This window comes from Miniopterus schreibersii, assembly GCF_964146895.1.
Source record: "Miniopterus schreibersii genome assembly, chromosome: 18".
In the NCBI taxonomy this organism is placed as follows: domain Eukaryota; kingdom Metazoa; phylum Chordata; class Mammalia; order Chiroptera; family Miniopteridae; genus Miniopterus; species Miniopterus schreibersii.
The window spans coordinates 15,923,812-15,939,313 of NC_138121.1; the positions used below are offsets into that span (position 1 = coordinate 15,923,812).

Sequence of the window (15,502 nt, forward strand, 5' to 3'; positions counted from 1 at the left end):
CTGAAATGGCACGCCTTTGTTGTGAAGCGGTTTTATCTGATAGAGCAAATCGAGTCTTGGTGTCAGACCACAGAGTTTAAGGAACAGAAGAGCCCCCTCTTCAATGCTTCATCGATCCTGTTCATCCCACTAGTAACTCTTCAGCTTTTGCACGAACACCTTCAGGGAGGGGGAACTCATTTGTTATTTCCAAGAGCAGACTGAAAGTAAGGAAGAAACATTTTTTGCTGCTTGACTATTTTCTCCAAACTGGTCTGAGTCATACATTCAATTCCACAAGTGTCCTTTTTTTTTTTTTTTTTAATCCACAAGCATTTCTTAAACATCAGTCAATTCTCAGCGTTTGAAGAGATCTAAGCAGCTATTAGTAAATATGCACCACCCTTCCTCTTGACCTCGGGTCACAGAATTACAGTCTCATCATTGTATTAATCACACAAAGGGGTTTCATTAATGAGAATTTACCTCCAAATACATAAACACACACACAGTTATGTTGATATGTTCAACATTTCCACTCAGCAGGTTCACTTACCAAGTTGTCAAGAGTTACCATCACTTAGTGCAATGCACTGAGGACCTAATTACCACTCAGGCCGCGTTCCTGCCCAAGTGAAAATCTCAATCCCATTGAGGAAACAGTCTGTCAAATCCAAATGGAGGGATATTTTAAAAACCTGGCCTGTCCTATTTAAACATGTCAATTTCACAAGAAAAAGGCTGAGCAACTTTAGAATTGAGGGGAAATGCTAGGACAGTATTGGGACAGTTTAGTAAAACGTGAATTGTTACACATTAGACAAAAGTAATGTGTCCGGTTTCCTGAATTTGATCATTGTACTGTGGTTACATAGAAGAACAGCCCTTTCCAAGGAGATATTTTGTGTAGTTGTATGGGAAGGTAAAAAGCAAATGAGAAGAAATGTGAACAATGGGTGCATCTTGGGAGAAAGGCCCCAGCACTGAACTTCCTGAATGACAGAAAGTGGCAGAGCTTAGTTTTATTGTAACAAACTTAGTATACTTTCTCGAAAAAAATCTAAATCTAAATGCTTGATCTTGGTGTATAAGCCCTTAAGTGTTAGCCTTCAAATTACTTAAGAAGAAAAATTTGACCTATTTAATGAAAATGCACAGAAGCTTACAACCACATTTATTAGAAAAATATTCTCTCTTGAAAGTTCCCTTCTTTTGAGGTTGAAGACTTGCTCCAGGGCACTGTTCTTTCTGTTCTCATCAAATTCCCCTCAACGTGGCAGGAATCCCAGCTCTATGGGTGCTCTCAGGCCAGGGCATGACCGAGTTCAACCACAAACCCAACCCACCCCTCCACAGGCCTCAGGAAGCAGCACACAGAAGCTGGGCCTGTTCTCTCCATCCAGATGGTTCTGGAGCAGGCAGAGCCAGGGAAACGAGACTCCAGAACACGGCAGCTGCAGCAGCGTCGTCTGCCTGTGGCACTTGCGCCTCACCTCTTCTTCACAAACTTCTTTCTGGAAGCATTGGGATTTAACCGTCTCCTCCCGGCTCCCAAAGTGCTGTCTCGGACCTGCAGGGTAGCTGACCGGCTGGAGATGTCGTTCTCTGCAAAGGGAGATACCCCAGCTACGTAGTCTGGGGCGAACACATCCGTCTTCTGCCGGGCCTTTCGGGAGAGTCGCAGCTGAGGGAAGCGCTGGTCCTCAGTCAGATGAGGGTTGACGGCGTATTTGCCCCCTTTGGGAGCGGGAAGCGAATACTGCAGATAAGACAAAGAAAGGCCGTTAGAAGGACGGCGACCCACATTCACATGAGTCAGACCCTGTGAACGTCAAGCTTACTGACCGCTCTGGATGCAGGCGGGTGACACCAGTGGAGTTATCGTTCACCGCCTGCTACGCACTGAGCACCTGACACGCATCTTCCCTCTTGACCCTCCCCTCAGCCCTCAGGTGAAAAACCCAACACAGCACTTCCACTATATACCCTCAGCTAAAGACAGAAAAATTAGGTATACAGGCAGAACTCGAGTAAGCAAGTGCCATTTCCACAATGGTCTATGTTAGCAGTTCTGAAGCAATTACATATATTCTAGTGTTGAGCAAATAGTTAATTAGGGAAAATGGTGTTAATAAGATGTCCTGAATATGACGAGTGGGGGGTAGAATGAACTCTGGTGGTAGAGCTGAAATCGAAGTTATAAATTCAACTTTTAATACATGTGTATATATACACACATGTACATAGTCACCATTTCTGTCCACCGTGGGCTGAGAATCAATGACATCCTAGGACAATGAACACACCCAGTGCCCAGATGTTTGCTTCGAAAATCCATTCTCCATAAAGACCAAGAGCTGCTCAGAAAAATGGCCGCTTCTAGGGCTGAGGCAGTGTAAGAGTTGAGACATCTTGCTGTGCCAGAAAGCAAGAAAGTGTTCAAATAATTGGGACACGTCAGAAGGACACAGAAGCCAGCTTGAAGGGCCTCCATAAAGTCTGAGCATCTAAATAAATGATGGTGACGGATCACAGCCTACAGACGAAAATAAAAGTCCACAGACCACATACATATAAACGAACACATTAAGAGGGGAAGTTCCTTGTTACAGCAGAATGCCAGGTAAAGAATGTGGAAAGTGATAGAATTAGAAAATCACCATCTGGCAACCATCACTGTAAAAACTGTTTCAGGTAACTAACCACGAGTTAAAGTTTGAGGAGAAACAACATTTACACAGTATTGGAATAACTTTCCATAAGTTACTTATTGCAAAGAATAACTTTACAGGAAATTTGTGGCAAAGTTTGAATATGGTCCATTGATTAGACAGTATTAGTATTGCAATGTTAACTTCTTGGTTTTGATAATATTGTGGTTACATAAGAAACCCCCTAACCAAGGAAACAAAGTTACTATCACCAGTAAATTAGACAACTGATTATCATTTATCTCCTGACACAAGGTGCTGAAAAGCACACATCACTTTTGGTGTTTCTGTCAAAAATGCACAGCCTACATCTAACCATGAGGAAATACTAGACAAACCCAAGGGAAGGGACATTCTACAAAGTAACTTGCCTATACTCTTAAAAATGTCAAGGTCATGATAGACCAAAGACTAGAGAAACCACTTCAGTCTAAAAGAGACTAAAGAGACATGACAACTAAATGTAATGTGTGATCCTAGACTAGATCCTGGACCAAAATGAACCACACCTTCTTTTGCTATAAGGGAAATTTATGGTAAAGTTTAAATATGGTCCATAGAGACAGTGGTATTTTAGTAACGTTAACTTCTTAATTTTGATAATTATATTGTGGTTATGTAAGACAATGCCCTTGTTTCAGGAAATACTCAAGTATCTAGGGGCAAAGGATCATCATATATAATGCACTCTCAGATGGTTTAGGGGAAAAAACCAACACACACACACACAGTAGTCCCCCCTTATCCACAAGGAATATGTTCCAAGACCCCTAGTAGATGCCTGAAACTGCGGACAATACCAAACCATATATATACTATGTTTTTCCCTGTACATCCACATCTATGATAAAGTTTAATTTATAAATTAGAGATTAACAATAACTAACAATATAGGACAATTATAACACACTGTAATAAGAGTTAAGTGCATGCGGTCTCTCTCTCAATACCTTATCGCACTGTGCTTACCCATCTTGTGACGGTGTGAGATGGTGCAGTGCCTTCGTGATGAGACGAACCGAGGTGAATGACACAGGCATTGTGAGGTAGCGTTAGGCCACTATAAGGGTTACTTGAACACAAGCACTGCGGTAATGTGACAGCTGATCTGATAACTGAACCGGCTAAGTGACCAACAGGCGGGGAGCGTATATAGCGTGAAATTTCATCATGCTACTCAGGATGGTGCACCATTTATGAACTGTTTATTTCTGGAGTTTCCGTTCAGTATTTTCAGACTACAGTGGACCACGGGTAACTGAATCTACAGTAAGCAAAACCGTGGATAAGGGGGGGACTAGTGTATAAAACGATAGAACAAATGTGGTAGAAGATTAACATACGGAAATCTAAGTGAAGGATAGATGAGAATTATTTGTACTATTTTTGCAACTTTTCTATAACTCTAAAATTATTTCAAAATAGAAAGTAAAATTCTCATGCATTAGACAGTGGCCATACTTGGAGAACTCATGCCAGGTTGGCTACTCTCACAGTCCTTTGTCTCTCAAGCCTTCTCTCAGGATTCCTCAAAACACACGCGGCTGCGTATCCAGCCCAGGTCTCTTCCTCTCTGGTTCCCCACGCTTCTGGAAATTGTGCCCATCCTCAACCACCTGCCCAAATCTACCCACCACGTTGTAAATGGCCTCCCTCTTTGTGACCCCACACGCACCTGGCCCTTACATTTACTGCCTGGAATTACTGGTTATTTCTCATTACACCGCAAACTCCTCCGAAGTCTCACGTGGAGGCTCTGTCACGTACTGGCCCCCACCTGTCTTGATACCTAAATTGCAAGCTTTCAGGAGCTACCTTGTAGAAACCACAAACATTTTTTGTCCTTTGTTTGTTTCGATGCTGGTGCTGAGGCCTCGCCTTCCCAGCCTTAGGCCCTGCTGCTGGAAGAGTGAGACAAGCCACTCACCCGGAGGCCCCGAGGATTCAGCACCTTGGGGTTGCGGGAAAAGTGCATCTGCAGGGTTCCGTCGTCACTGACAGTCACAGACACTTTCTTCAGGGTCTTGTTTCCACAATGTGCACAGAACACTCGGCTCATGTCAGAGGTTGTCCTGGAGACGTAAAAGAATGCACTGTACTGGAGCCACAGGCAGCAAACCCTGTCCCCAGAGCACAAGATGAGCCACAGGACTCAGAGGAGGATGGCACGACAAGAAATGGAGAAAGTCTAAACCACACTTCACGTCACAGACCAAGGCCACCGGCCTCATGCCAACGATATAAGCAAACTGCAGCTGTATTTCTCAGACACAAAGGGAAATGACACAATGATAATTAGCATATTGTTACATTAACAATGAACCCTTGTCAGGCATTAATCTACAAGTTTCACATCAAAACAGTCCTATATAGTAGCTACTATCCTCAATTTACAGATGGGGAAATTGAGGCAAGGTAAGGCAGCTTGTTCACAGTGATGTAGCTCTTAAGGGCAGATATAAATCCAGGGAATCTGGGTCCAGGATCAATGCTCTTAACATCACTGTATTTTCTCAAGGAGCATATTATTACAGTTCTAAATACTGTGTCCCCAAATATGAGCCTGGGCTTTAAGCCAGGAAGTGGTTCTGGAGGTGCCAAGAATTTATTAACAAATTATAGAGGAAACACCATAAAGCTGCTATGATTGAATGGGTGCGTGTGTTTAGGACAGACCCCAAGGCCTTGCCTCTTTCCTATCCACTAAAGTCCCAATGGTGGACCTCCCATTGTGTATTATTTCAAAGCAAATCCCTGATATCATTCCATCCATAAACATTTCAGTACTTATCACCCAATGAAGAGGGTTCTTTGCTCCAGAACCCACACCCTAAACCCTATGCCACCTCTGTCCCAGGGGTTTCAGGTGGGATGAGGAATACATGTGAGTGAGGTATACAAGGCAAGGCTCTCTGGGAAGTTTGTAGGAGAGAGAGGAAGAGGGCAGCGTGTTCAGCAGAGGGCACTGGGTCCGATTATCAGGAACTTACCTGAAACAGCCGTGGCAGCGCAGGATGTGGCTCCGGGCCTCTCGGATCAGCATGCCGTTCACCGCCAGCACATGCAGCCCCATCTGAAGCAGAACATTCTGCAGCCAACAAGTTAAAGCAGAGCTGAGCTCAGGGCACGATTCAATTTTCTTTTAACATCTGTATAATTATAGGTAAAGGAACTTCACAAACCCTGCTTGGGCTCCTAAAGGGCTTCTGCTGAGGAAAAGTAAGCTTAGGATGCTTCTCAAGACATGCAAACTAGGACAAGGACCCAGGATGTACCTCAAGAGCTGGGGCCTGTGCTCATTAGGAATCTCTTAACAGAGACATTTATTTTGTCAGAGCAAATATACTCATTTCTGGGCTGGAAACTCTCTTTACTTTCTCCAAGTACTTACCTGAGCAAAGGACATTAGACACACTGAAAGGAGAGCATCAGCAGATCATGAATAGCAAACATAAAAAATTTAATATCCTATATAATTTCGTCATATTATGATTTTCCTAGCCTCTAAGCAAACTATAAAAATACCAAAGAGCAGAGGCAGTTTCTAGAACCATTACATAATGACTCTGTACCAACCCCCAAACCTCCAAGGGACCACTGCCCATGACGGGTATGACACAAAGCCCAGGACTAACTGACGCCCACTCCACCCACCTGCATGGCAAAGTCTGTAGTCACACAGCCAACACGCACGTCCCTCGGGACAGTGCACTGTTCAAAATCCTGCCGGATCTGCTTGATGTTGCTGGGGGTTATCCACCCCCCCTCGTCATCACTATCTTCCTCTCTTTCTTCAAACCCATTCTCTTCCTTCTCCTCCTCACCTGGAACACCCTCTCCTCCGTCAATCTGAAACACAACAGAATCAGCACGCTCCCAGCCCACAGGAGCGGCAGTTTGTCACCAAGAGGAGATGGTCAGTCAGGGCCTTACCAGCAGCTCCTGCAAGTCACGATCAATATTAGGCAAAGGGCTTCTCCAGAACATGAAGGAACTGAATTCTAGGTCCTCGGGCTCACCGGCTGGGTGCTCACGTTCCACTGTTTCTCGTGGGGGTTTAGGCTGAGGTTAAAAGAATAATTTTAAAACTAGAACATTGAGAGGGTTACAGATGAAATGATATATATGACCTACAAGTTAGATCAGACAGGGCGGGACAAATTATACCATTAGTCCAGGTAAATTTGGTTCTCTGTAAATAGTCAATTTGTGGAGATATGACTTGTAGCAGGAAGGGCAGGGCAAGCATGACTTGTCTAAGGAATTACCTTTGAGGGCAGATGGAAACCAGAAATGTGTAGAGGAGTTTCGGGGTGCTGAATTGATGAGCTCACTTTAACCTTTAAAAAAAAAAAAAAGAAAATGGAAGAGTAATTAAAAGAGAAAATGATATTTCTCTCAGTTATTGAAGTAAAAGATATTCAATGTTTAAAAAAACTGGAACCCTGGCCAGGTAGCTTAGCTGGTTAGAGCGTTGTCCCCAATATGCCAAGGTTGTGGGTTCGATCCCTGGTCATGGGATGTGAGTCCACCACGGTTTTGATGACTTAAGGCAGAGGAGATAAAGCAATTCTTTGTCAACACTATTTGAAATTAATTATGATAAGGTTAATTATTTGGCTTCCAAAATCCTTTGGCCTGCAAACAGCCAATGGGGCCCAGGCATAGATCCATTAGTCTCTTCAACCTACTCAAGGTAGGCAAGTCCCTAAAAGCACAACAGGAACTCAGAATTGTGAAGGTATCAGAGGTTTAAAAAAAAACCCCAAAACTAGCATTTATTGTTCTTGCTTGTGGAAAGAATTCTTTCTAGAAAAAAAAAAAAAAAAGTGAAAATGCTGTTGATTTTTATTCTTTCTGCATTTTTCTTTTCTTAATATAAAATTTTTATTGATTTCATAAAGAGAGGAAGGGAGAGGGAGAGACAGAAACATCAATGATGAGAATCACTGATTGGCTGCCTCCTGCACGTCCCCTAGCAGGATTGAGCCTGCAACCTAGGCAGTGCACGGCATGATACCCAACCAACTGAGCAACCCCGGCCAAGGCTAATAATGATTTTGTGTTTACTTTTTAAAAGAGAGACACCAAGAAATATCTATCAAGTGAAATATGATGCCTAAGTTCAAAAGGGCTGAGGGTCAGTAGAGATGAAAGCAGACAGATCATAACTTGATAACCGTGGAAGCAGAATGGCAGGGACCCTGGGTCCATTATACCATTCCCTCTACTCTTGTATATCTGATATTCTCCAAAATAAAAAAGTTAAAACAAATAAAACCAACAATCCTCCCAACTTACCTTTTCTGGTTCTTGTTTTAAGTGTGACACCCCAACAAACTCTGCTTCCAACTGGTACGTAAGTGCCAGTACTTGGATGTCTGTGGCAGACAGGCTGGGATAGTCTCCAGTTTTCTTTGAAAACTCAGTCACTGTAAACAAAAGATTCTCAACTTCATTTAAAGGCAAAAAGTCATATGACCTTAGATAACTATAATGAAAGTATGAAAAGAACTTAGGATCAATATACCAAGAAATACCTCTTAACACTATCATCTATTCCCCCATCTTTTTCAATGGATGACCAGGTTCCAAAATGGGATGGAAAGTTAATCCAACCAATAGCTATCGTAGTCTATGATGAAACAACATTATTGGCTGCTTTGTTAACAAATATTGGGCACTTTTTGTGTATTAAACACACAATCCCCCATAAGAAATGCCAGCTGTTACTATTGTTACTCTCCTGAGACATCAACAACACACACAGTACAATAAAATTTTCTGACATATTAATAGAAGGACGTCTTGTGCCACAATGTCACAAGGAACAATAACTATACTGCTCACACTTCCTAAAAAGCAGATACTAAGTAACAGCAGCAATTTCCCTGGGCACTTACTATGTACCAGGCACTGTGTTAAAAGCTTTTCATTTCACCCTTCAATCGAATCCTATTAAGTACAACTGTATTAGTATTTCCTCAGAAAGATGAAGTAACTTGTGAAAGATCTCACAGTAAGCTGGTGGAGAAAAACTACAGGAGTCACAAACTAACAGTGTCGTGAAACATCTCCGCCATCAGCCTCTAACCCCTAAAAACACTTCCAGTCACCTTGATCCCTAAGAGAACAACGCTGACTCCTAAGACAAGTCATCATTGTTTAGTTTTCTTTCAGGACTAACGTAAAGCCAAAAGCCACCCCTTTTTTCCTGATTTGAGGCGGGGCCTCCATAACCAAAACAGTCATCGCTCTGATCTACTGAAAAGAATGGGCGAGAGTAAGAAATCTGGGTTATCTGAAGCTTGCAAAGCGCTGGGCACTAGGCTGAGTGACAAAGTCCTCACTCAAGGCTCCCAGCCACCTCTGAGGCAGGTGCTGTCATTACGCCCATTTTACAGACGGGGCCACCCAAGTCCGGGGAGTCTGAGCGCCGCCCCCGGGGGTATAGAGCCGGTAACTGGCAGAGCCCGGCTGACTCCTGACTCAGGAAGCCTCTTTCCTACCACGACCTCCTTAGAACCTGAAGTTTCTAAATTCAACTGCTGATAAAGTAGCCAGACCCCGACTCGCACCCGAGCCGGTCCCACCTGCACCCTGGGGACCAGCTTCGCCCACAACACCGGGGCAGAGGCACTCACCCAGCCGCACGTACTCCGGCAACGGCTCTTTGAAACGCAGCTCGTAGGGCAAGACGGCGAGTCGCCGGCGCGTGGCCTTGTCCCGAATCTCGCTGACCACATCCCGGATGGTGTAGATGTTCTTCCCAATGTCCTGCAGACAGACCGGCCCAGCTCATCTCACGCACCCGAGCGCCCGCGCTCCGGCTCCGGCTCCGGCTCCGGCCGGGGCCGCCAGCCCAGACCCTGACCTCTCCGCCCCGGCTCCCGGTACCTGCAGAGCCGCGTCCCGCAGGAAAGCCCCGGCATCCGCCACAACGTGCTCCACGGGCGCCATCTTGGCCACACGAGCCCCGAGCGCGCCTGCGCCGCCCTTGCGTCCCGCTGGGGGGCTCTGGGAGCCGGGAAGAGCAGGCGCAACGCAGCGGCGCCCCCTGGCGGCCGGGGCCCCACATCCCCTGGCGCAAGCTACCTGGGCGCATGCGCGGTGGGCTCGCAGCCCACCCAGGGGCTATGGGCGGGGGCAAACCTTGAGGGGGGCCAGGCAAAGGGGGGCGGTATACTTGAGGAAATACCTTCAGCATCCAGGCTTTTTTTTTAACGCTTTTTTTTTTTTTAACTTTTAAATGTAAAGCCTGGCCCAGCCGGGCGTGGCTCAGCGGTTGAGCGTCGACCTAGGATCCAGGAGATAGGGGTTGATTCCCGGGTTGTGGGCTCGATCAATGACTCTCTCATCATTGATGTTTCTATCTCTCTCTCTCCCCCACTCCTTTCCTCTCTCTGAAATCAATAAAGATATATTTAAAAAAAAATTTAAAAATGTAAAGCCTGTACATAGTCGAATTTTCAAAAGTGAGTCAATACAGATAACCTAATTTAATGATCACAGCCCTGTAAGATTGACAGTCAAGGGACAGCTACTCAAGACAACCAAGCTCAGCTATCATGACTAGGAAGTGGTGGTAACAAGCTCAACGCCCAGACAGACCAGCTCAGAGCCACGTTCTTAACCAGCATGCTAGAGCAGCGAGTGTCAACCTTTTCATCTCATGGCACAGAGCTAATGCTCAAATTCTGCAGCACCAAAAAATATATATATTTTTCCCATCTGACAAAAAAAGGTATAATTCTGATTCATTCACACCAGACGGCTATTGTCGTGTTGGCTGCTGTCATTTTTTTATTTGCCAGTCTAAGGGAAAAGAGGTCAGTGTCCCTGACGAAATCATCAGGTATCGCATGTTTTAAAGATTCTTGAGCGCCCCCCCCCTTTGAAAATCGCTGTGCTATAGCGACTGCTGCTTATGTGCCCCCACTTCATTTTGAATAACTGAGGGCCAAGGGTCTGTGTCTTGTTTCCCTTAACGTCCTTGCCTCACTTCCCTGAGCAAGGCACACGGCATGCTAGCAAGTCAGTCACTGCTGAATCGAGCTGAGGGGTGTGGGGTGATTTCTGAACTGCCTTTCAGGCCTGACAGTCTATCGCGTTGAGATCTGGCCCGTGACAAATTCATGCTGGTGAATTTGGGCTGAATGTGTCTTGAATTTTCAGACACCAGCCTTCAGCGATGTTGGCGTATTCCAAACCTTCTTTGTCAAGTCTGCACTCCAGTCTTACCCTTCAGTTATAATTTATGCATCCCACTTCCAGAAATCCTTCAGTGCCCTTCAGCAATTGCTTAAATTCTTTTTCCTTCCCCAGACATCTATCTCAACTGTTCTTAACCACTTAGCCTTTTCAACCTCCAGAGACACCGACTGGTTCCTGCCCTGCCTGAAAATAGCCCGATGGAAGGCTTTTTAAAAATTTTCCAGTTCATCATATCAAATTTTGGGGTTTTTACTTCTTGCCTTCTCAGTTGCTCTGCAGACTCTGACGTTGCTGACCATCTCCTTTTTCTGGACTGTCTCTCCTTTCCCGACTTTGGTGATACTTCACAATCCTGCCTCCCTAATGGCTTCTCACCCTCTCCCACTGGACTCTCTTTTTCTGCCTTGCAAACAGGACACCCTCCACAGAACGGTCTTGGCCCCTTTCGCTCTCTAAGTTCTCTCCTTCAGCAATGCTATCGATCCTCAAGGCTTCAGCTATCCCATTGCAGGACTACCTCCCAAATCTTTAGTAGGTCTAATCCCTGTCTACTCCCCAGCCTAGCCTTCCGGGCATGTCCCGTGGGAAAATTTTTGGCATCTTCACTCAGGAAGAAGGCTATGACTAAAGTAATTCTCTCTCACACCCTAGTGTAAACTTCCTTCAATAGTGAGAGTTTGAATTTTTACTAAAGGCGTTACCAACAGTGGCATTCATGGGAAGAACCTCTGAGTCATCTTCATTGCCACCCTCACTCTCAACCCATACTCCCCTTGCTAAACCTTATTGATGCACTTCTGAAATGTTCGTGGTGCCTGGGTCCCCTCTACATTCATTCCTATTATTCCTATCAAGTTCTTACCTCAAGCCTAGAACATGTAATCCACTCATTCCAGTCTCTTAATTTCTTCTTCTTTGATTGATTGCTACTGTCCCCTAAAAAGGGAGGGTGGAGCTTGACTACACAATAAAAGAGGTTTATTGAAATTGGCAACGATAATTCTGTAAACCCTACGATGAAGGAGAATGATCTAGATCAGTGGTTCTCAAATGTAGGTGTGCATCAGAATCGCCTGGAGAGCTTGCAAACAGATTGGTGGGTCCAATCCTCAGTTTTTGATGGAGTACTTCTGGGCAGAGCCTGAGATTGTGCATTTCTAATAAATTCCAGGTGATGCTAAAGCTGCTGACCTGGAGAACACACTTGAGAGCCACCCTTTAGGGAAACAGAAAAAGAATGATTGGGCTTTCAGCCTTTTTATCTTGAAGCAAACATTAAGAATCCTTTTTTTTTTTTTTTTTTTAAATATCATTATTGATTTCAGAGAGAGGAAGGGAGAGGGAGACAGAGAAATAGAAACATCAATGATGAGAGAGTCATTGATCGGCTGCCTCCCCCATGCGCCCCACTGGGGCTTGAGCCTGCAACCCCGGGCAGTGCCCTGACTGGGAATCAAACCTGGATCACCTGGATCATAGGTAGATGCTCAACAGCTGAGCCACGCCGGCTGGGCAAGAATACTTATTAATATATAGACAAACCTTGGAGATATTGTGGGTCAGTTCCAGAACACTGGAATAAAGAAAATATCATAATAAAGTGTCATCACCTTTTTGCTGGTGGAGGGTCTTGCCTTTAATTTGTAGAAAATGCAAAAAAAATAAAAATAATAATAATTTGTAGAAAATGCGACACCTCAGTGCAATAAAGCGAAGTGCAATACAATTAGGTATGCCTGTAAAAGGAGACACTTTGTAGCTTTTATCATTTTTAATAGTATTTTAATCTCTTTTCTGTTTCCCTACAACAGTCGTCTTCCAAGCCCCCTAAAGCCTTAGAAGGACTTTCATTTATTTAACAAATATGTATTGACAGCTAATTTATACCACCATGAGTCGGGAGCTATAACAGCTGTGAACAAAGTGCTCTTTTGGGTAGTGACAAGGGGCACCTCCAGAGTTTTATGCCTTGGAGCCAGGTCTTGAAGGACCAGTAGGGCAAAGACGTCAAAGTATGAAAAAGTCCAAGGGGGAGGGGGAGCCCTGGCGGGTGGCTCCGGGGGTTGAGCGTCGTCCCAGTGCGCCAAGGTTGCGAGTTCAATCTCTGGTCAGGGAACAGGTAAGAAACCACCAGTGAACGCGCAAGTAAGTGGGGCAACCAATCGGTATTTCTCTGTCAAAATCAACAAATAAAATTAAAAAAATAAATACACCCGTGGGGGCGTGCAGGGAATTGAGAGTAATGCCTGTTGTAGGACAGGGTGCCTGGGGACAGGGTCTTTGAGAGGGGACGTGAGCCCTGAAAACACTTGACTTTTTTGAAGTTCCTGTTTTTTGTTTTGTTTTTTTTTAAAAAGTGAAATCTCACACTGTTAGGAAAACTGTGGTCACCTGAAATAAATTACATTGACAACAGGTTCCAACACAAGTAGGAGGTCAAAGAATGACTCATTTGGAAATAATGTCAACTTTTACACGTGAGGCCCTTTAGGAAAAGCGCAGGCATCGCCCACAGGCCGGTGAAGATCTGCAGTCATTTCCAGGCCTGGAAAACGCGGAGGCTATGAGTCCACAGGCCTAACAGTGCCCCGGCCGGGAATGGAAGCCGCCACCTGTCCGCGCGCGGGACGATGCTCCTCCGGCCGGCGGGACCACACGGCCAAAGCCATCAATTATTTGATGTCTCGATTGAATGGCTTCCTCTCACCTGTAAAGCGGGTCTTATAATAGACCCGCCTCCTGGGCCGGCGGGAGGAGAAAGCGACTCGCACTACCGAGGCCTCGGTTTCTCTGACAGCTCGAGCGGGAGACGCTCCCCCTTTAAAACGTACGCGGGACAAGAAGGCCTCCTCCCGGCCCGGCCTAGGTTGTCCACACCTGCGCGTCCGGCCAGCCTCTTCCGGGTCAGGTGACCGCGCGCGGCCACGTGACCCGGCCCGAGTGCGGGCGGTGGAAGGCGGAAGTGGGAGAGGAGTTGGGCGCCGCTTCAGTGGCCGCGGCAGGTAGCGAGCGCCGGCCCGGGGGGGGCGGGGTGCGGCGGGCGCGCGGGGGTGCGGGGCAGGCTTGGGGCGGCGGCGGCTCGGGGTGGGCAGGGGCGGCGGTGCGGCCCCGGCGCCGGGGGGCGGTGGCTTCCTGTGGGAGGGGCCTGGCGCGGCGGTTCCGGCCTCCGAGGAGGGGTGTCCCGGCTCCCGCCCTGGTGGGGTGGGCGCGTCGCGGGCTGTGCGCGGGGGCTGCTCCGAGGTGGGCGCCGAGGCAGCCGGGGGGGCGGCGGCGGACCGCACGTCCTTGCGGAGGGGGAATGGATGGAGCTTAGGTGCCAGGGAGGAAGAGCCGTGACCTTTGTGGAAGGGTCGGGCCAGGAGGAAGGGGCGACTTGGGACTGAACTGGAAGGGGGCGCCTGAGGATGGCGTATGCCCTGGAGGGAGAGAGGGAGAAATCAAGAAGATGCTGTCCGAACCCCAGCCGAGAGAGCCTTTCTTCTTTCTTCTTTGGAAAGGATTGTTACCCGAGACTTTGATTTCGTTCCCATTCAGTTTTCAAACTTCAGGAGGGATCACACAATCTTCTCTTGCTTTCGTCACACCCACTTAGCCCTGCTGGGGTAGGGTTTCCAGTTCTTGGGAACCTCGCCTTTCAGATCATCTTTCTTTTGAGATTTTTCCCAGATCCCATCAACTTCTAAGCTGAAAAGAGAGAGTGTGGGCACTTTGCTCTGGCCATAAAATGGCTTTTAGCCTAAACTGTTGAGGACGACCTAGCTCAGCATTACCTCAGCAACGCAGCGGCTGCTGAAACCTTGGACAGTGTCTCCTTAGGCTGCTTTATGATTTTTTCCTCTTTCTTCAGTTTAAATTATTCAGCTTCCTTTGCCATGTGACTGCTTATCTTGACACACTGTAACTAGGTAGGGTGACTGCCAGGTCTGTGCTGTGCGCCTTAGAGATATGACCCGGATCATGATTTCGAGATGAAATGCCTTTGTGAAAAGCTGTTCATCTTTTTTTTCTTTGTGTTTACTAAAATTTGCAGCAGCGAAATGAATTTCATGGATGTGGTATAACTGGAGTGAATGTTCACACTGGACATTCACAGGAGCCAGCATAATTTTGAACCCACAATGTTACAAGTGGGGGAAAAAAGTACTTCGCTAATGTATTATGAGTCAAGTTTTTGGAGTTTTTGATAAACGTTTAAAATTGATTTTTGTAGTAGGTTGGGAAGGTGTTATTCTCATTTCACAATGAGCAAGCAGAAGTGAGAGAGAGGACTTGATTTTTTAACAATTGATTGCTCTTTCTTGTTTACGAGTCTCATTCTCCCTGCTAGACTGCTAATCCCTCAAGGGCAGGAGTCATATCTTATTTGGCTTATTTGGCTACTAGCCTAGTGTCGTCCGGCATGTTGTGGGCTCTTGGTAAGTGTTTGGTGAATAAACAAGCGTCTGAAGGCCACAGAGCTATAAATGGAGGACAAGGGATTTGAACCCAAGTCCTAGCTCTTCTCTTGTCAGACTTGCCAGTTTCTGTGTTATTGGTCCACATGAATACGATAGGCCTCGGAAAAAGGCCTGGATGGGCTTCTCAGTCTCTTTTACTTA

The 15,502-nt window shown here is 46.1% G+C and overlaps 2 protein-coding genes across 5 annotated transcripts in view; one reads left to right on the plus strand and one right to left on the minus strand.

The window, feature by feature from the left end:
* Window positions 1-302: 302 nt before the first annotated feature.
* On the minus strand, window positions 303-9,677 carry NOB1 (NIN1 (RPN12) binding protein 1 homolog). 3 transcript variants are annotated; one of them, XM_081119681.1, is made up of 9 exons: window positions 9,588-9,677; window positions 9,335-9,467; window positions 7,992-8,122; window positions 6,959-7,030; window positions 6,624-6,752; window positions 6,345-6,539; window positions 5,681-5,778; window positions 4,618-4,762; window positions 303-1,738 (listed from the first exon to the last, which is right to left on the minus strand). In XM_081119681.1, the coding sequence occupies exons 1-9, from the start codon at window positions 9,648-9,650 to the stop codon at window positions 1,469-1,471; spliced, it is 1,236 nt and encodes a 411-aa protein (XP_080975807.1). In that variant the 5' UTR covers window positions 9,651-9,677; the 3' UTR covers window positions 303-1,468. The 3 variants fall into 3 exon arrangements, with proteins under 3 accessions (XP_080975807.1, XP_080975808.1, XP_080975809.1); XM_081119682.1 differs by lacking the exon at window positions 7,992-8,122 and having other exon boundaries at window positions 9,588-9,675; XM_081119683.1 differs by lacking the exon at window positions 6,345-6,539 and having other exon boundaries at window positions 9,588-9,675.
* A 4,157-nt stretch (window positions 9,678-13,834) lies between these two features.
* WWP2 (WW domain containing E3 ubiquitin protein ligase 2) overlaps window positions 13,835-15,502 on the plus strand; it is a 108,381-nt gene continuing 106,713 nt past the window's right edge. The window contains exon 1 of one of the 2 annotated variants that reach the window (XM_081118394.1): window positions 13,835-13,906. The gene's annotated coding sequence lies outside the window, so the exon portion shown is untranslated. Of the gene's footprint in view, window positions 13,907-14,060; window positions 14,145-15,502 lie in introns of those variants that run through there. The other variant, XM_081118395.1, reaches the window with a different exon arrangement.